General features: G+C 41.7%; 1 protein-coding gene across 1 annotated transcript in view; it reads right to left on the bottom strand.

Annotated features, from left to right (window-relative positions):
• LOC117523180 (WD repeat-containing protein 11-like) overlaps window positions 1–17,225 on the bottom strand; it is a 378,317-nt gene extending 361,092 nt beyond the window's left edge. The window contains 2 exon segments of the mRNA XM_034184623.1: window positions 3,029–3,140; window positions 17,023–17,225. Of these exon segments, the coding sequence (XP_034040514.1) occupies window positions 3,029–3,140; window positions 17,023–17,108 (198 nt within the window). The 5' untranslated portion in view covers window positions 17,109–17,225.
• Between the last annotated feature and the right edge of the window lie 5,030 nt (window positions 17,226–22,255).

Raw genomic sequence — 22,255 nt, 5'->3', positions numbered from 1 at the left:
ATCAGTGCAAGAACGGAGACAAAGCAAACAAGGAGACAACAGACACTGTGTGTGTGTGTGTCATGATAAGCACAACAACATGTCCGTAACTGAGGCAGTGGAACCTGTCAAACAAAGGCTCACAGCTCTGGCTACTTGGTTGAAGAGATACACCAGAGAAGCAGAAGCCAAGAGAATAAAAATGGTCTGTTCTTCAATGGCCCATCCAGGGTGTACTTCCTGCTGAAAGGGAAAACAGTAATACACGAACAGACCTGCCCAGACCTGAGACTGAGCAATGCCAGAAGAACATATGGAAGAAAGAAGCATCACATAACACCAACGCCAAGTGGCTGATGGACTTAGGAGCACACCACAGACACCTCCCAGAACAAGAACCAGTCAACATCACAAAGGTCGACATTCAAACACGAGTCTCAGGGATGAAGAGCTGGACAGCACCAGGGCCTGATATGATCCACAACTACTGGCTGAAGAAGCTAACAGCACTCCATGTGCGCCTGGCAGTGCAAATGGATGGGCTACCAACAGCAGGTACTCACCCAGACTGGAAGCACAAGACAGGACAATCCTGATCATAAAGGACCCCCAAAAGGGTATGACACCCTTAAACTACCAGTCAGTTGCCTGCTTCTCCACAACATGGAAGATCCTATCAGGCATCATAGCAAGCAAGTTGAGTAGGTACACAAGTCAACACATGACCACAGCTCAGAAGGGCACTGGAAACAATACCAGAGGGTCAAAGCATTAGCTACCAGTTGACCGAGCAGTACACCAGGCACACCAATGTGAGCACAGCCTGTACTGACTACAGGAAGGCATATGAGTCAATGCCTCACACATGGAGTGCTTGGCTCTATACAAGGCTAACAGTGTACTGAAAACCTTCATCAGGTACTCAATGGGAATGTGGAAGATGTCATTGGAGGCCAATCCTAGGGCAATTGTCACCATCAAGTACAGAATATACCACGGTGTTTCATTGTCCCTGCTGCTGTTCTGCATAGGCCTCAACCCATTCAGCCAACTCATCTCAAAGAGCGGCTGCAGACATCAATTCAGGGATGGAGTTAACATTAGCCACCTCCATTGACTCACTGATCCACCTCACCAGGATCTACAGCAAGGATATCGGGATGTCATTTGGATTAAGTGTGGCCAAATGGTGATAAAGAGAGGGAAGGTGGCCCAAACTGAGAGGGGGTGGAGTTGCTAGAAGGCAGGACAGCAGACATACAGGACAGCTACAAGTACCTGGGAATCCCACAAACCAATGGGAACCATGATGAAGATGCAAGAAGGTCAGCCACAACCAAATAGCTCCAGAAGGTAAGACAGGTGCTGAGAAGCCATCTCAATGGTAGGAATAATATCCGAGACATCAATCCATATGCCCTACCAGTCATCAGACACCCAGCTAGAATAATAACTTAGCCACAGGAGGAGATAGATGACACTGATGTCAAGACATGACAATGCACAGAGGTTTCCACCCAAAGTCCAGGTAGAGGACCTGAGATTGAGGATGGGATGGTGGTATGAATTAATTGTAACTAACCATATTGAGTCTAAGGTAGCTCTATAAACTAGGTCCTGTGTGCAGGTGAGAGTGTGCGTGCGTGTGTTGGTGGAGGGAAAGGGTACCTCTGTTTACATTATTTATATATGTACGAGGTCTGTTAGAAAAGTATCCCGACCTTTTTATTTTTTTCAAAAACCTGATGGATTTGAATTACGTGTGCTTGCATGAGCCAACCTTGAACCTTCGTGCGCATGCGTGAGTTTTTTCACGCCTGTCGATTCCGTCATTTGCTTGTAAGCAGCCTTTGTTTGAGGATGGGTGTAGTCCGATGGCTTCGGCACAAAGCTGATGGCGGAGCAAAAGCGCCACAGTGTTGAAGCCTCACAGGACATGTTGCGACATGCCCACCTCTTCCACAATTTCTCGGATAGCCACACGACTGAAAAGCCACCGAAAGCCATTTGAATCTTCCAAATGGTGTAAGAGGTGGGCATCATTTTTTGGAGTCCAGCATGTCCTGTGAGAATTCAACACGGTGGCGCTTTTGCTTAGTCAGCAGCTTCGGCATGAATTTCGCTGCAACTCTTTTCATGGCCAAATCTTCTGTCACAGTGGAATGTGCCGAAAAAGTGCTGATGTCCACCTCTTCCGCAATTTCTCGGATAGTCACATGACGGTCCCGCATCACCACAGCGTTCACTTTGGAAATGATCTGGTCGTTTCAGCATGTTGATGGCCGCCCGGAGCGCGGCTCGCTCTCCACCATTGTGCAGACGTCTTTAAACCGGTTGTACCGCTCCTTAATCTGTGTGATGTCCATAGAATCTTCACCGAAAGCCGTCCGAATAATCCGAATGGTTTCCACCTGGCTGTCGCCCAGTTTCTGGCAACATTTGAAGCAGTCACGCTGCTCCAGTTGTTCCACCATTTTCCTTGCAAAGAAAAAACGACGAGAGACTACACCCGTCCTCACACAAAGACTGCTTACAAGCAAATGACGCAATCGACAGGCGTGAAAAAACTCACGAATGCGCACGAAGGTTGGCTCATGCAAGCACACGTGATTCAAATCCATCAGGTTTTTGAAAAAATAAAAAGGTCGGATACTTTTCTAACAGACCTTGTATAGTAGTGTGGAGTTGTGAAGGCTGGTGGAAATACTGTTCTGTGAGCACCATGTTGGGATGACTCCAGGAAGAGTAGCTGTACTGGCTACAACTAATGGAGATCAAATAAATATCAAATATCCTTTTACAATCTGAGACATCTTGATGACTGACAAACAGTCCACAACTCTGTGAACATCCCACACTGCTTTCACCATAAAATTACTAAATTATCTTTAATCTTAACCGGCGACACACTCCACTAAAACTAATCAAACCTCAATCAGATTTCTGTTTCTTTTCTGCCTGTCTGCTTATGGTCATCCTGTCTCATGACAGACATGAAACACCATCAGATCAACAACAGGTTCACGAACAGGCTGCCTGAGCATCTCACCTTCACCACGTTGGTTTTGTGCCTCTCCAACACCTGTATGGTCTGAGCTGTCTTTGGGTCGATGATGAGAATGCTGGAGTGACATCCCTGTGCAATCAGTCCCTGCCAACCCCTGGAAGAGTAAAGTAGAAAAGAAGAGGGTGAAATGAGATAAAAGCAAGAAGATGAGTGAACTTTTACCTTCTACTGCTCAGCAGCAGTTGTGAGTGAAAAAGAGACACAATGTAATATATGTATATGAATACATGATTGAAAAACAGTACCATATAATCAAATTCTAAGATCTCATGATTGACACATTTGCTCCTTTGCACAAATTGGAGAAGCGATGGTCTAAAAGTGACAGAAACTGGCTTGTGAGCGCACATGTTCAATACCCAGACCAGACAGAACACAAAGGGTGGGGAAGGTGGAGGTACAGCACTTTTCTCATTCTCAATCTCATTCGCAAAAGTTGGTCCCAGGGACGGTTCAGCACCTTGCAAAGTGGAACCATCATTTCACCACACATTAGCTGGAAAATGACAGGGGAAACCTTCCATTTCAATCACAGCTAATACCTCTCCTTGGATACACTTTCAAGAGTCTCACAAGAGGTACAGGCCAGGACAAATTGATAGTGGTGTAACAGACCAAAGTTGATCCCTATGTAACCCCCTTAGAGTCCCTTTATTCAGAGAGCAGTGGCATGACGCCTCTAGCCTCACTGAGAAGACAAAACTGCATGTCTACCAGACCTGCATGCTCAGCAGACTCCTCTACTGTAGTGATGCATGGGCCACCTACGCCAGACATGAGAAAAAGCTCTACAGCTACCATCTGAGGTGCCTTAGACGAATTCTGCACATCGGATGGAAGGACAGGGTGCCCAACACACAGGTCTTGGAACGCGCCAACATGGGCAGCATGTTCACCATTCTTGGCAAAAGGCGCCTTCAGGCCATGTCAGGAGAATGGATCATGAGGGTCACTTTTTAAATTTCCTAACAAGGTGCTATAGACTGTAAGATATGAATATATGGACCATGGGGAATACAATAGAATCCACTATTGAGATGAGTCATGTTATACTTTTTTCTATATTAGGACTTCAGCGTGAAACAAACATAAAGCGAATAATTGATGACTGTTACTTTATTGTTCAACTAAATTCAATCTTCAAAAGAACAGCTGGAGCTGCAATTCCAGGAGGTAAGCAGGGGGTAGTTTTAAGTTTTTGATCAAATAAAAGCAAAACTTGTTTTGAGTTATCGCTGTCATTTGTTCTAAATGTTTTCTTTTAAAAAGTAGGAGGAAAAAAATCTGAAAAGAATCTAAAGTCAGTTTTTTTTTCTGAAAAATAGGAGATTTTATTTTTAGGCCAAATTGCCCAGGCCTATTTCAAACAACATAACTAAGTTGTATTCATTGAAGAAATTAGCAGTTTAGGAACATGGGTGTTAAATGTAACAGACCGGGACACTACGGGTTACATTCGACAACACATTTTTTGGCATCTCTCAGCAGCTGTACTGAGTGATTAGGACACTTGTCTATTTGGGAAATTAATTTCACAGTGTGCCCATCAAATCAGAAGTTGTTGTTCATTCGGCTGCTCCCGGTTTTGTTCGGGGTCGCCACAGCAGATACAGCCAGATCCGCATTGGTAATTGGCACAAGTTTTACACCGGATACCCTTCCTGATGCAACTCCAGTTTTACCTAGAAAAACACACACACAGCCGCTGGTGTTCCAAAGAGGTCTCCCATCCAAGTACTAACCAAATGCTGCTCTGCTTAGCTTCTGAGATCTGACGGGATCAGACTGACACAGAGCAGACCGGCTGTACCCATCAAATCAGAAGTAAATTCAGATAAATTAGCTGAAGCGATTTCTGTTTATTTTTACCAAAATAATAGGTGCTGTGTGTCAGACATTTTGTGGGGTTTGGTGTCCCCCCTTTCAGATAAAAACTCAAAAAAGAAAAATTCCATGTGTTATCATTTATTTAATCAATATATCGGGTGTCCCAAAAATTATGCAACATTTTATCAGCAAAGAAAATGGTCAAAGCATATGTCTAGGAAATAAATTTATGGCTGGATAGAAAGCTGAAAGGTTGTTTTGCCGCATGGCGCAAAGCAACGCCGTGATGAAGCCTCATGGGACATGTTCTGGCATGTCCAGGCACATCCACAATTTCTCGGATAATTACTCGATGGAAAAACCACAGACAGCTGTCTGACCGCCATCTCAAAGCAGTCCTGTGAGACCAAAACGGACGTGTTCCTTTGACTTGCTCCATCAGCAAATTGGTCGTGAGGCGTGAAGCCTCCGCTCGGCTTTCCATGACAAAATCTCTTGTTAAAAGTGAAATCTGCTGGAAAATGGCTGATGTCCAGCTCTTGTGATAACCAGAGAAAGTGCACACGACGGTCTCGGATCCACAGAGCCATCCGTTTAGAAATGATCCGGTGGTTTGTGGCTCTCGATGGCGGCACGGAGCGCAGCGCGCCGAGCGTCCTTAAAACCGTCCTTAAAGCTGTAGTAACAGTCCTTATTCTCTGTGAAGCCCATAAACTTTTCATCGAAAGCCAGATAAATTTTTCTAATGGTTTTCAGCTGCCAGTCTCTAAGTTTCTGAAAAAATTCTGATGGAAAAAAAGCCCAAATCATTCCGCCCTTTCCTGACAATGAAAATCCGCCGAGGGGGCTGGACCACTCCTCACTCAAAGCCTGCTCACAGGCGAATGACGCAACCGACAGGCGTGGAAAAACTCACGCATGCGCACGAGGGTTCAAGCTTGTCTGACGCAATCACACGTGATTCAAATCCATATGGTTTTGGAAAAAAATAATAAGGTCGGATACTTTTCTAATAGACCTCGTATTTTTTTCCCTGCACACAGGGTTGCTCTGTTTTTACTGATCAATAACATTGGCTTGTGTAATGGTGACCTCATTTCATTAAATGACCCGGTTATATGTACATTTCTATCATATATTTGATTAAAGAATGCTTAGGCAGTAATGTTAATTCTTCTTTTATTCATCTTGGCCCAGTTGTTGCAAGCTGACTCAAAGCTGAATGTTTCTGCCTCATCAATAGAAATCATACGGAGGTTGTCCAGGGTTTCTTCTTTCAGTCTGTTTCAGCGGGGGGTCTTGACCCTCTTCATTTTGCCTAAATGGTGCCTATGTCTTTTCAGACATGGGTGTCTTGATCCACAGCATACATTATTGTCACTTTTCTCCTTCCTGCTACTATACTGTTATATCCCTCTAACTTTACCACAGAGAATTACTTTGCATTTCCTGCGCCGATATTCATGATCTTTCTTAAGCTTTCTTAAGCTGCGTTTACACATAACGACGGCAAGTCACAAATGCCACAAATTATACATTCTTGGCCGCTGATCATGAATGCAATGATTCGGGGCAGATGCGTCAGGTGTCCTCAGGAACTGCTGTAACCTGTTACCATGTGTTACGATTAATGGCACGTGTTGCTGCAGAATTATCAGGAACCATTACGCATGGTCAAGAATAATGTTCCACCTTGTTGCGCATTGTCGCGCATAACAGTGCATCATTATGTTCTGACACGTTGAGAATGAGGCGAATTGTCTCCACAAACCCCCATATTCATCGTACCATCAATTCAGATCACTCCAGTTTGCTCCTCAAAATCCACAGTAGAAGAACTTTGTGACTGCATGCTTAGTTGGGCTCTGTGCCATGGAGTGGCAGAAAGGAGAAGGAGACAGAGAGCCAGATGTGTGGCTACACGCGGCTTTCATCTCGCTCGTTTTCCCACACATCAGGCACAGCAGCAGCAGGTGGAACACCTGCAGGAGTGCCCTGAGGAGCATTGGATTGAAACTTTTAGCCAACTTGGCGTCACTGTCCTTCTTCAGCATACTGCAGCAATGAAACTAAATGTGGTGCAGCAGGGTTTAATTGTGCGGATATCAGAGATGAACGCTGTCACGCTGTATTAAGGATCATCACTAATCAAGACAGATCAACATGCTCAGTTGCGACCTCCATGACGTGAAGCGAAATGAGGGTGGCGCGTGACATTCATGGAAGATTTTTTGACAGCCAAAAACATGCTCCACGAAAATCACAAATATGACACACCAACACGCACTATTAAAAAAACTATTCCGATGTGTTAAGTCACATTAAGAATGTCAGAAATGTGCCAAGAATGACGCAAATATGAAATTCATAACACATCTTGCCTATGTGTAAATGCAGCATTATTCTTATTGGTCTCCCTTGTAAAAGAGGTGTTGAACTCAATGGGACAAACCTGGTTAAATAAAGATTAAATTAAAGTGAGAGGGGAAAGTGATGGCTTTTTAAATAATTGTAAGACACTGGACTTGACAGCATTTAGTACTGCTATAACGGACTGATGCAGAAGGTGACAGCAATGCAACAATAAGGATGACAGCTGCCACAAAATGCTTCAAAAAAATTACAAAAAATGCATAAAATTACTTAACTTACTCAAATTTTTTGTCAGTCTGGGTAAATTATCGGACTTGTACCCATTGATTGTGCAGCTAATCTCGTTTCCTCAGCGGAGCGTGTACAAGGGTATGCTTGATTTATATCACAGGAGTGTGTTTCTGCATTCACAAAATGCCTCAAGAAACCACAAAAAAATGTATGAAAGTACTTAATTTACTCATATTTGTTGTCAGTCTGGGTAAATCTTCGGACTCGTTCCCACTGATTGTGCAGCTAATCTTGTTTCCTCAGCGGAGCATGCGCAAGAACAAAAACAAACGTGTTTTCATCATGGCAAGTGGTCAGCGCTATCTCCGGCCGGCAGCTAGCTCCGGTGTGATGTGCATTAAAACATAACCGATAAGGGAATTGTTAAGCAAAAAGTCTATTGACAGGGATGAGAATGGACAATGAAAAAAAAAAAACTCTGAAAATCAGCAGGGGCCCGCAGGTCACCATAGGCCCCCAGCATTGTCCAGGGGCAGCACACCTGGTGGGGGCCCACAGGTTTTGAGCATTTGAGAGGCATTTTGGGGCCACTACAGAGACCTAATTACATGAATTTCTATTTTATATTTTTTGTATGTTGGGGTATGTGGAAACCTGACTGTAATAAAAAAATCTGTGTGTAGAGCTTCTTTCAGTGATACCTGCCTCGTGTTATAGCATATGTACTTACTATAAATGCCATAGCACTGGACAGGAAAACCCCACAGGCACATACAGCATACGAGGTATCTTATAAAACTAACCGGCAGTTTTATAAAAAAAAAAAACTATATGGATTTGATTGACATGCGATTCCACCAATCATGCTTGAACCCTCGTGCGCATGCGTGAGTTTTTTCACGCGTGTCGGTGACGTCATTTCCCTGTGGGCAGGCCTTGAGTGAGATGTGGTCCCACCCTCTCGGCTGAATTCCTTTGTTTCACACGCTGCTCCAGACGGCGCGCGTTGCTTTATCAAAATTTTTTCTGGATCTGTGAGGAATATCCGAGTGGATACTATTCGAGAAATTAAGATGGTTTTCGGTGAAAAGTTTAACGGCTGATGAGAGATTATGGGGTGTTTCTGTCGGTGTAAGGACTTCAAACGGACCGGGACGTCCTGCAGCGCTCCAGGTGCTGTCGTCGGTCTGTTTCGAGCTGAAAACATCCTAATTTAAGGCTTAATTCACCCAGGACATCGTGAGAGAACAGAGAAGATTCAGAAGAGGCCGGCATGAGGACTTTATGCGGACATTCCACTGTTTAAGGACATTTTTTAATGAAAGACGTGCGCGCAAATTCGCAGAGTCGTTTCCGTGACGACTCGGCGAATCTGTGTGTGCCGCGACAGGAAAAACACCTCCGTGTTGAAAACCATTTGTAAAATTCAGGCGGCTTTTGATGGCTTTCAACAAGTGAGTAACTGAGAAATTGTTTAACAGCTTGGGCATGTTCCAACTTGCCCGTTAAGGTTTCCAACGGAGGTGTTTTTCCTGTCGCGACCCCCCACGGTCGGGTCCGACATGCGACTCTGCCCGCACGTTCTTTCATTATAAAATGTCCGTTAACAATGGAATGTCCGAATAAACTCCTCATGCCGACTTCTTCTGAAAGTTCTCTGTTCTCTGACGACTTACTGGGTTAACAGAGCCTGAAATGTGGAAGTTTTCAACTTGAAACGGCGAGACGCTGCCGCCTCGAAGCGCAGATCGCCGTCAGGCGCCGTGGGCCGTCCTTACGGCGACACTACCAGACCAAAATCTCTCATCAGCCGTTAAAATTTTTACCGAAAACCAGCTGAATTTATCGAATGGTGTCCACTCAGTTGTGCCTTACAGTTTTGAAAAAATTTTGATCAAACAAAGCAGCAGTCTGAGCTATTCTTAAACAATGAAAAAAAAAAATCGACGAGAGGGTGGGCGACTCCTCACTCAAAGACTGCCCACAGGCGAATGACGTAACCGACAGGCGTGAAAAACTCTCGCATGCCCACGAGGGTTCAAGCATGTCTGATGTAATCACACGTGATTCAAATCCATATGGTTTTTGAAAAAAATAATAAGGTCGGATACTTTTCTAATAGACCTTGTAGTATCATTAAGAAGCACGCATCCTGTGCACCAGCTGTACCGCAGTCTATGAAATTCATCAAAATAAAAAATAAAAACAAAATTGATGCAGGCCAACTTCAGCATGCAGGCAAAATATATTTTGTCATTTTGAATGGTTTATCAAAGAGAAAAAACTGAAGGAATTCAATTGTAAGGCCTGAAAGAAGTTTCTGTAGGAAGTATTTTAGCGATAAAGTCAAGTGAGAGGGGAAGTGTTAGCTTTTTTAAATACGGAACCGGTTTTCGATACCCATCCCTAGTCATCATTCCTGCTCCTGTTTTTTAACAGCTCCCATTTCACTTGAGTGCAGATATGTGTGTCTGTGTGTCTCCACTCTCAATATGACTCAATTAATAACTGGGTACCTGCCAATACTGTCCCAATCAAATATCCAATATTACTATATTACTAGAGATTGTACAAGCACAAAGTATACTGTTGGCACATTAAGGTCAATCCAATGTACATGTTTGACAGATCAGATTAAAAGCTATGGCATGCATTACAGAAAGGAACAAAAAATATATTTTTTTTAATACACACAACCACATTCATTTTTCTTCAACATTTTCCCCAAGTGCTTTTTTAACAGAGCAAGGACTTTTCAACACAGTATTTCTAAACATCCTAGTTTAAGTTTGGATAGTTACATTATTTATTTTGCACCAAATGAAACCAAATGATTTCATAAAAACCAAAAACTACCAGGGTCAAAATTATTAGCCCCCTTAAGAACTGGTCTTTATGCTGAACCATAGAACAACCTACTGTTGTCCAATGAAGCGCTTTAATTTCCTAATGCTCAACGCTTGTAAAATCAAGTAGTAGACAAAGCATAAACTAATTCTGTAAAGGTTTGATATGTCACTTAAGAAAGCATCATGCCAAAAACAGAAGAAATCAGTTTAGACTTGAGAAAAAGAACTGTTGATGCTCACAAAGCAGGGGGAGTTATCACAGCATTTCCAAGTGTCACGAACTGAGTGAGAAGTATCATCAAGAAATTCAAAGAGAGGCGCACAGTACAAAACAAGCCTGGCAGGGGGTAAGAAGCCAAAGATTTGAAAGACTCTGGAAAGAAAACCAGTGAGAGATGTGTCTAAAGACCCAAGAACAGTACGGTTTGAATCTTAATAACACCAATCCTGCAGTATGTTGCAGTTGTGTCCAGCTGCAATAAAATTACTTGTCTGTTTGCACCACTACACAGCAAACAGGCAACACGTCTACTTTGGATGGATGTTTTGCTGAAAGGCAATTGAATGGCCAGATCATCAGTGATCACATTGTCACACCCCGTTGGCATAAATATTCACAGCACAGCACACTTGCACATTGTAAACAAATAAATAAATAAAACAGGTGGGGCACAACAATGCAGGCTCAAACTGGTGGTCAAATAACCACTTCTTTATCTGATAGAAAACTGTACATTATAGAGCACTTTTTCATTTTAGAATCCCATCTGCACTGTCTCTCTTGCTCTCTTTACCCCCCCCCCCCCCCCAAAAAAAATCATCTGTGCAGAAATGACAAGAAATGACATGCATGCAGCAATGTATGGCATGCCTCAACTTGGAAAGCAAACTCAATAGTTGCTACCATCAAACTAGGCCACGGTACATTCCTCACTTAACACACATAATGTATTAGTTATGAGGCTGGAATTTTCCCATTGCATTTTGAAGGAAGGAAAATCTAAAAATTCTTTCTCAAACCAAACAGGATAAAAATTGGAGAAAATTGATGGCACTTCCAGGCTTTAAATCAAATGACCTGACCTGCTCCAAAAGGCATCATAAACTCACCATCTGCAGCTGGATGAAATTTCCTCTATCAACATCAACCACACACTGACAGAATCAATCAATCAATCAATTTTTTTTTTTATATAGCGCCAAATCACAACAAACAGTTGCCCCAAGGCGCTTTCCCCAACTCATGTGAGGGATGCTGGGAAGCACATGGTGACACCTAATCAGAGTAAAGATGCATGGTAACATCTGCAGTATGCTTTCTCGAATAAAATAAAGCAACCTGGTGGAAAACGCTCATAAACAGCATATTTCTGTATAAATCTGTTTCTAAAATATTTTGTACACGTTACTGAGAAATAAACTCTAGTGGCCTTTACAGATCTATGCTCAAACACAGCAGGATGATCCCCCCCAAAGACAGAAGATGGAGAAGCTGACAGCAGCCAGGAGAATCAAACAGAACTGAGACAATGTTATTTTAAAAATGGATTTCTAAAACATTTTGAATGTGCAGATGTCACGCACATTCAAAATGCGCCTACGGCACATTATATATATTATGTCCTGCCTTGAAGATTTTGCATCAGAATGGTGTCAGCACAAACTCTGCTGAATGCGACACATTTTGGAAACATTTTCAAGGAGCAAGAGCTTGTAGATGAAAATGGAGAGAGATTTAATTTCAGTTTTACTTCATGTAAGACATTTTAGTCTAGTCTTTTTTCATCAACAACAATGCATGTTCATTTCATCTTTGTCAGTGTTTTAGAAAACTGGAATAGTATTGTCATCGTCTTGTTTTTGGCATGAGAAACATGGTCATCGATGAGTATTTCTCTCGTTTGATGAAATTAAAGGTCTTGGGTACCTCAAGGGGCAGTAACCCTTGAACACCGTGGTGGACATCGGTGGTCAGGGAAGCCATCCCAACGAAGAAGAAATCTTTTATCTCTGAAGACTCCGGAGGCAGTTTGCAAGGTACCGACAGGCCCAAGAGCGGCAGCCTCTGTTGTGGGGGAAGCAAAGCAGTGAGTGTGGGAGAAATTCAGAGTAACCATGGAGAAGGACATTGGGTCGGCACCAAGGTGCTTCTGGGGGAGAACCGTGTGGCACCTCAGCAGAGGAAACTGGGGAACCGTCCAAGCTGTATACAGCAAGGATGGCACTCTAGACGTCAACTGAGGAGGTAATCGGTCGCTGGACGTTTTGTGGACTTGGATCGGGTATGCGTATGATTGGGTACCTCGGGAGATGCTGCAGGAGTATGGAGTGAGGCGGTCCCTTCTCAGGGCCATCCACTGTCTGTACTCATAAAGCGAGAGCTGTGTTTGAGAGTTCGGCAGTACATTGGCCAAAACAGGCATAATCCTGTTTGTGATATTCACGGACAGAATATCGAGGTGTAGTTTGTCTGCCGTTGCTGGGCTGAGGTTCTCCTTTCTGCTTTTTGCAGATGATGTGGTCTTGTTAGCATAATCCACCTGTGACCTCCAGCACTCACTGGGTTGGTCCACAGCTGAGTGTGGAGTGGCTGGGATGACAAATAGCACTTCTAAATCTGAGGCCATGGTTCTCAGCAGGAAACCGATGGACTGCCTACTCCACCTAGGGAATTCGATCTTGCCACAAGTGAAGGTGTTCAAGTACCTCAGGGTATTGTTCACGAGTGAGGGGACAATGCAGCGTGAGATTGGCCAGAGAATCGATGTAGCGTACTGTTGTGTCTAAAAGAGAGTTGAGCCAAAAGGTGAAGCTCTCAATCTACCGGTCAATCTTCATTCCTATACTCACCTATGGTCATGAGGGTTGTGTCATAACCAAAAGAACTAGATCTTGCGTACAAGCAGCCGAAATGGGTTTCCTCAGGAGGGTGGCTGGTGTCTCCATCAGAGATAGGGAGAGAAACTCAGTCATTCGTAAGGACCTCGGAGTAGAGCCACTGCTCCTTCATGTTGAGAGGAGCCAGCTGAGGAGGTTCAGGCATCTGGTAAGGACACCCCCTGGTGTCTCCCTAGGGAAGTGTTCCAGGCACATCCACCTGGAAGGAGACCCCAGGGCAGACGCAGAACTAGGTAAAGAGATTAAATCTCCACATTGGTCTGGGAACGCCTGACTGAGTTCAGTCAGAGGTGGCAAATGTGGCCCAGGATAGGAAGTTTGGGGTCCCAAACTGTAGCCGTTCCCCCTGCGACCCAATCCCAGATAAGCAGCTAAAGAGGAGCGATTTCATGCAAAACATTTTAGTCTCTCTTCATCTTAGTCAAGGTTTTAGAACACTGATGTAGTATTGTCATTGTTTCGTTGGTGTCATTAACACCATCTCTTCATTAAAATGAGCTGTAATTTTGAAACATTTCAAAAATAAAACACAAACATTATGATGCTTTGATTTCAGAAGAAACAAAATTTTGTCAGTTTTGTGAAATTTGAAAGGCCGTACAGCTTTAAATCTAGTCTGTGTGTGTGTACACACACACACACACACACACACACACAATAATAATAAAACCCTGTTACATTAACTATAATCCTCTTGAATGAACAGAACATTTTAGAATTGACATTACGGCATATGACAGTCCACATGCTCCTGTGGAGAATGGGATACAGTTATGGTTAATCAGGTTTAATTGGCATTCATGGTCTCTTCATTTATACAAATTCTATAGAAATGTTCAAGACTTTACTAGTGTGACTGAACTCTTTATTTGGTCATGTTTGGAAGCATGAGTGTGACACTGGTGCTGCAAATGGAACAATCCAGAGTCCTGGATTGCAACCGCACTTGCCACGTCCCCCTGGCCTTTTTCAGATGTTGTCAAAGCCATTATCCAGAATCAAAAGTACATACGCTAACCCAGACTCTTCCTAACCCAAACCGTAAACCACTTAAAAACAAAATAATTTACGAAGCTTCACAGCTTGGCTGTTATGAGGGATATGGATGCTCAAAACAAGGTATCATTTCAAGAATAACTATGCCTGGAATTGCATCGACATCAGAGGCACTTCCAGACATGGTGGCCATATTCCGGAGTTTAAGAATAAAATCAATCAATCAATCCTACTTTGCCCCAGTATGAAGCACACACATTTATACACAGGGTTCCTACAGCGTAAAGTAACACAGAGTTAAGATGTTTGGACGTGAAATACAAATATACAGTGGGGAAAATAAGTATTTGACCCCCTGTCAGTTTTGCAGGTTTTCCCACCCACAAAGAATGGAGACGTCTGTAATTTTTATTGTAGGTATACTTCAACTGTGAGAGACAGAATCTGAAAAAATAAATAAAGAAAGAAAATCACATTGTATGATTTTTTTTATTGGATAAAAAAATATTTGACCCCTTACCAACCAACAAGAATTCTGGCTCTCACAGACCTGTTAATTTTTCTTTAAGAAGCCCTCTTATTCTGCACTCTTTACCTGTATTAATTGCATCTGTTTGAACTTGTTACTTGTATAAAAGACACCTGTTCACACACTCAATCAATCACACTCCAACCTGTCCACCATAGCCAAGACCAAAGAGCTGTCTAAGGACACCAGGGACAAAACTGTAGACCTGCACAAGGCTGGGATGGACTACAGGACAACAGGCAAGCAGCTTGGTAGAAGACAACAACTGTTATGATTATTTATTAGAAAGTGGAAGAAATACAAGATGACTGTCTATCTCCCTCGGTCTGGGATTCCATGCAAGATCTCACTTTGTGGGGTACGGATGATTCTGAGAAAGCTCAGAACTACACAGGAGGACCTGGTCAATGACCTGAAGAGAGCTGGGACCACAGTCATAAAGATTACATTAGTAACACATGATGCTGTCATGGTTTAAAATCCTGCAGGGCAGCAAGGTCCCCCTACTCAAGCCAGCACATGTCCATGTAATGGCAGACAAATGTTTCTGTACCAATTGTTAAGCTCTGTTTTTCTAGGGGGTCAAATACTTATTTTATGCAATAAAATGCAAAGTAATTATTTAAAAATCATACAATGTGATTTACTGGATTTTTTTTTTATTCTGTCTCTCACAGTTGAAGTGTACCTACAATAAAAATTACAGATCTCTCCATTCTTTGTAGGTGGGAAAACCTGCAAAACTGACAGTGGATCAAATACTTATTTTCCCCACTGTAAGTTCACTGATACAATTTTGTGATTTATTTTGAGTACAGTGGATCTGTATTTTACATTTCTATTTGTGGTGAAACAGCATATTTAACACCTGAATAAATGTAGTTTGGTTTGACACCAGCTCCATATTGTGTGAAAATATGAATAAAGAGACATGCTCTTTCCAGTGGTGTAATTGTTTTTATTGTGGACCTTTTCATACACGAGCAATACGCATTTGAAATGCAAGCGTGATTTTGATCATGTTTAATGCCTCATAAATCAGAATATTTCATTTATTTGAGAATGATACTTATTCACCAAAACATTACTATGAGAAATCAATACCAAAGGTTGAAAGGTTTGATATGCTTCAATGTGGAAATACAGAGGGCCAAGTGGCTGTCCGTATGTAATAATTCCAAATTCTATTCATACGTAGCACAGCTTTGTTATGGTTAGGGGTTATGGTTAGGGTTAACATAGTTTAGTAATCTATCTATTATTAGCAAATACATGTACAAGTACATAGCCTCATAATCATGTGGCCTATATTGACAATTGGGAGAAATGCTACGTATGAATAGACTTTCAGAATACAAATATGGTTACATATGGATAACCATTGTCTTCAGAAAATGTTCCAGACTGACCATCTCTAATTTGTTTCATACTTTCACAAACTAATGTTATTTCTTGCAATCACCAAACAAAATTCATCTTTATTGGTTTTTCAGATATTAGGGCTTTCAAAATATAACGCAATGCTCCCTTGGCCATATGAGCACTGTGTTCTTTATAATTAGGAGTTGTTTAATTATTACGATCCTCTTGTCTTACATACAATTTGTACATGTTCAATAAAGCTCCTCTATCACCCATTTTGGCATCCCTTCACTGGCTTCCTGTCCCAGTGAGATCAGATGTTAAGGGTCTGCTACCAGTCTATAAAATTGTTCACGGACTGGCACCTCCCTACCTAGCTGACCAAATTAAACCTTACGTACCAGCCCGGGCTTTGCGTTCTAAAGGTGCAGGACTACTTTGTGTCCCTAGGGTGAATAAGAAGTCTGTAGGTCATAGAGCTTTCGGTTATCGTGCCCCTGTTCTGTGTAATAATCTCCCTGTATCAATAAAACAGTCAGATTCTGTGGAGACTTTCACATCCAGACTTAAGACGCCCTTTTTTTCCCTTTCCTATGGCTAGCATACTGGCATAGTATGTTTCTATGCTTTTTACTTTTTTAATTCATTTTAATTAGGAAACGGCTTATGCCACACAAAAAAAGCTTTAAAAGAAGCTTATAGTTGCCTGCAGGATTCAGTCGAACCCATGAATTACATCACATGACACAATGACTCCACTTCTGTCGAGAAAATATGTTTTCAGAATATGAATGTGGACATGGAATTATCTTGAAACATCAATAATGGGAATCCAGAAAATAACAAAACTGTGCAACCAGCAGCTATCATGTGAAGCATCACTCAAACATGCTAACAGCAGCAGCACTCACCAATCTACAGCCGTTTTATTCTGTAAATTCAAAGCGCCAGTCAACGTCCGAGCCGCTAGTTTGATGTTGACAGTATAAGGAATCATTTTCGGTGGACAACACTTATGCTCAGTTTATATTTGTTTGATAAATCTTGGATGAACAAAAAGTAAACAGCAAGCGTCTGTGGTTCCCTTATGCTATGAAGCTGAAGAGGAAGTGAAACAGTGCTTCAAACTAAATCTCCGTATGGGAACAAACGCGTGTCACTAATGGTTCCACCTGTGATGGCGCTTTTTTGTGTGTTTTTGCTTTTTTTTTTTTTTTTTGCTTTATCTCAACAGAAAAATAAAACGGTGGGGGGGGGGGCAGCTTTTAGAACTGCACATATTTTGCGCATATCGAAGTATTTCATCAATCATATGAACATTAAAGTAGTTCCGCAGTGCTTTCTTTGTTATCGAATGGTTTCTCTTTGTTGTTTTTCTTAGTACCTTTTTTTAACTTTATTTTTATTGAGGGTCGTTAAGAGTATAATTTATAATTATTACCAATAACTTGAATTTTTGTTAGTGTTTTCAGGAAAAAAAATCAAATGAAAATATCTTGGCTGATTTATTAGGATTTTTTATAATGATCCAATAATATAGGATTTGGGGATGTTGATTTTTGTTGTTGTTTGTTGTATTTCTTTCATTCATTCATTCATTCATTTTCTGCCACTTTTCCAGGTTTAGGTCACAGTGGCAGCAGACCAAGCAGATCGTCCCACACGTCCCTACACTGTTAGGAAATATTATCCCCTGTGTCCTGGGTCTTGCCCAGGGCCTCGTCCCAGTTGGATGTGTCTGAAGACCTCCCTAGGGAGATGAGCAGGGGCAAGCCCAAACCATCTCAGCTGGCTCCTTTTTATGTGAAGAAGCAGCAGCTATATGCAGAGTCCCTCCAGAATAGTCAAGCTTCTCACACTGTCCAGGAGAGTAAGCCCAAATACCCGACAGAGGAATCTCATTTGCACTGCTTGTATCTGCAATCTTATTATTTAATTCATTACTCAAAGTTCATAACCATACAGTGGGGCAAATAAGTATTTGATTCACTGTCGATTTTGCAAGATTTCCCACCTACAAAAATGGAAAGGTCTGTAATTTTTATTGTAGGTACACTTCGACTATGATAGACAGAATCTAAAAAAAAATTAAAATAAAAAAATCAGAAAATCACATTGTATAATTTTTAAATAATTAATTTGCATTTTATTGCATGAAGTAAGTATTTGATCACCTACCAACCAGCAACAATTGTGGCTCTCACAGTCCTGTTAGTTTTTCTTAAGAAGCCCTCCTATTGTGCACTCTTTACCTGTATTAATTGCACCTGTTTGAACTTGTTACCTGTATAAAAGACACCTGTCCACACACTCAGTCAATCACAGTCCAACTTGTCCACCATGGCCAAGAACAAAGAGCTGTCTAAGGACACCAGGGACAAAACTGTATACCTGCACAAGGATGGGATGGACTACAGGACAACAGGCAAGCAGCTTGGTAAGAGACAACAACTGTTATGATTATTTATTAGAAAGTGGAAGAAACACAAGATGACTGTCAGTCTCCCTCGGTCTGGGATTCTATGCAAGATCTCACTTTATTGGGTAAAACCGTGAAGCATGGGGTGGAAATATCATTTTTGGGGGTGCTTTTCTGCAAAGGGGACAGGACGACTGTACCGTATTGAAGGGAGGATGGATGGGGTCATGCATCATGAGATTTTGGCAAACAACCTCCTTCCCTCAGTAAGAGCATTGAAGATGGATCATGGCTGGGTCTTCCAGCATGACAATAACCCCAAACACATAGCCAGGGCAACTAAGGATGGGCTCCATAAGAAGCATTTCAAGGTCCTGGAGTGGCCTGGCCAGTCTCCAGACCTGAACCCAATAGAAAATCTTTGGAGGGAGCTGAAACTCAAAACCTAAAAGATCTGGAGAAGATCTGTTTGGAGGAGTGAACCAAAATCCCTGCTGCAGTTTGCAAACTTGGACAAGAACTACAGGAAACATTTGACCTCTGTAACTGCAAACAAATGTTTCTGTACCAAATGATGTCTGATTTTCTATTGTATCAAATACTTATTTCATGCAATAAAATGTAAAATTAATTATTTAAAAATCATACAAGGTGATTTTCTGATTATTTTTTTTTTGTGTGTGTGTACCAAAGATTAAAAATTACATACCTCTTCATTCTTTGTAGGTGGGAAAATTTGCAAAATCAACAATGGATAAAATACTTATTTGCCTCACTGTCGGTGAGGATAAGGGTGTAAAGTCAACTGGAAAATTATTCTTCACTACAGTCTCATACAGCGTTTGTAAAACTTCAGACGTCACCTCAATCCTTCCATCCAAGCTACAACTTACCCCCACTCATGAACAAGACCCCAAGATAATTAAACTCCTCCACTTGGGTCAATAATTCTCCACTGACCCAGAGGGGACAATCCAACCTTTTACGACAGAGGACCATGGTCTCAGAGTTGGAGGTGCTGATTCTCATCCCAGTTGCTTAACACTCGGCTTCAAGCCTGCTCAGTGCACATCGGAGGTTGAATTTATTTCAAGTATTTACATTTTATTTCCTTTAAATATTTGTGTCATGTTTGCTCTGTATTTTATCAATGCACCTCTTGGGTATGGGGTTATTCTGCATCCAGGAACTGTTAGTGGTCTTACAGATGAAAGATCACCCTTTTGGGGATTTAGTGGCAGGATCACTATTTCAGCCACTGTAAAACACTTTGCAAAGCTTGGCACCAGAAAAGAAGATCTCTTGCTTCTGCACTTAGTGGGACTACACATGCTGCTGCTTTTCAATGGAGAGTGCCATGTAGGGAATGGTGGAAGCTGAAACTACAGGATAGTGCCAAGGATCTTGTCTGTTGAATTTAGTGACTGGTGTGGTATTAAGGTACATTCACTGCTCTACAACGCCCAGATGCAAGCCTGAGATGGCTCATGGGGTGAACATCTGAATTGCTGTTGCAGACCAGCTCCTTCAGAAGGTGTCAGATATCACCCAATCAATGAATATATTATTCTCTGGGTGTCTTGTCTATTGTTTCAATTTATGTCCCAACTGACTGATTGATTGATTGAAGTCATTTAATACATTTCAGTGTGTTTACATGAAGTATATATATTAAAAGATACAAGAAAGTGAACACAGTTTCATTGTGATCCATAATGTAATGCAATGTTAGCAGTCGGACACCAGTGAGTTCTGAATTGCCATGGGCGATTTCTTTTCACTGTATTTTTACTTAGTGATTGACAGGGTTTATTCTAAGGATTTTTTACAACTGCACAAGCCCTTGAGGCAGGGGGTCTGGGGGCCACTTTAGGCCCCAAGAAGCCAACGATCTCTAGATTGCTGGAGATGAAATCTGACAAATTTAGAGGGTTTGCACATGTACATTTGTTTTAACAGATATCCACTCTACATGTAGGGTCCCTTGTAGTACAATTAAGAAAATATAGATGCCGCTGTAGATTCCATTTTATTACATTTAAGAAAGTATAGATGGCGCAGTATTAATGAAATTGTAAAGAAAATACATTTGATCAATAAATTGTATTGAATTTAATTATTTTATTTTTACTTCTTAAAACATTTGCAAATGGCATATGAATTGAGCTCAGCCAACAAACTGTTCAACTGTTGAAACATTTTACTGGAAATGTTTGACATAGAAGTTATAAATCAGCTAAACCAGGAATGAGAAATAATGGTCAAAATTCAAAAGTATTAAGTAAACTTAAGTCACACGAGTACTGATTGTAAAGCAACAAACATTTCTTAGAAGTTAGAATCAGTAACGAAAGTTCTGATGTCACCAGTTTTAGAAAAACAGGAGCACAAGTATGCTTCCAGGCTCCAGCAAAGGTACCTCAAAATACGTTTTGACCTTTCTGACAAGTTTTCCTTGCAAGACATAATGCAAGTTGCTGAGGCCTATTCCCCGCCCATGGATTATGGTTTGTCTGAACATGGGACAGCTGCTATTCCCATGGTCTGAGCTTTGAGTTTGTCACCAGAATGACCAAAAGGCAAAAGGAGATTCAATCATCACTCATGACTCATCTTTCTCATCAGGTATGAATATTTTATTGCATATATCTGTTAATGTCTTATTGTCCTTAGCATACATTTCATGATTTCACATAAAATGTCATAAATTAAATGTTTTGTAGAATGTATTTTGAGATAATATTGACCATGCATTTCATTTAAATTCATTACAATTTAGAAATTCTATGGATGAATTTTCAACTCTCTCAACTGTAGCTGTTTCAGTTTTCAATGCAATTTGACAAATACAAACGAGTGTGGACTTTGGACAGTGTGGTGCCAACATGTTAATTAATGACATTTATCAACATGATCATAATAAGCTCATTCATTAAAGTTGAAAAAGAGAACTACTTAACTTGTGGTATATTTTACAATTTTTAGTGTCCACCATGTACGAGGTCTATTAGAAAAGTATCCGACCTTATTATTTTTTTCAAAAACCATATGGATTTGAATCACGTGTGATTACATCAGACATGCTTGAACCCTCGTGGGCATGCGAGAGTTTTTTCACGCCTGTCGGTTACATCATTCGCCTGTGGGCAGTCTTTGAGTGAGGAGTCGCCCACCCTCTCGTCATTTTTTTCATTGTTTAGGAATGGCTCAGAGACTGCTGCTTTGTTTGATCAAAATTTTTTCAAAACTGTAAGGCACAACTGAGTGGACACCATTCGATAAATTCAGCTGGTTTTCGGTAAAAAATTTTAACGGCTGATGAGAGATTTTGGTCTGGTAGTGTCGCCGTAAGGACGGCCCACGGTGCCTGATGGCGATCTGCGCTTCGAGGCGGCAGCGTCTCGCCGTTTCAAGTTGAAAACTTCCACATTTCAGGCTCTGTTGACCCAGGAAGTCGTCAGAGAACAGAGAACTTTCAGAAGAAGTCGGCATGAGGAGTTTATTCGGACATTCCATTGTTAATGGACATTTTGTAATGAAAGAACGTGCGGGCAGAGTCGCATGTCGGGCCGGACCCGACCGCGGGGGGTCGCGACAGGAAAAACACCTCCGTTGGAAACCTTAATGGGCAAGTTGGAACATGCCCAAGCTGTTAAACAATTTCTCAGTTACTCACTTGTTGAAAGCCATCAAAAGCCGCCTGAATTTTACAAATGGTTTTCAAC

The sequence above is a fragment of the Thalassophryne amazonica genome, chromosome 13 (assembly GCF_902500255.1).
Source record: "Thalassophryne amazonica chromosome 13, fThaAma1.1, whole genome shotgun sequence".
In the NCBI taxonomy this organism is placed as follows: Eukaryota; Metazoa; Chordata; class Actinopteri; order Batrachoidiformes; family Batrachoididae; genus Thalassophryne; species Thalassophryne amazonica.
The sequence above is the reverse complement of the archived record's forward strand: the minus strand, read 5'-3'. Positions and strand labels throughout refer to the sequence as shown.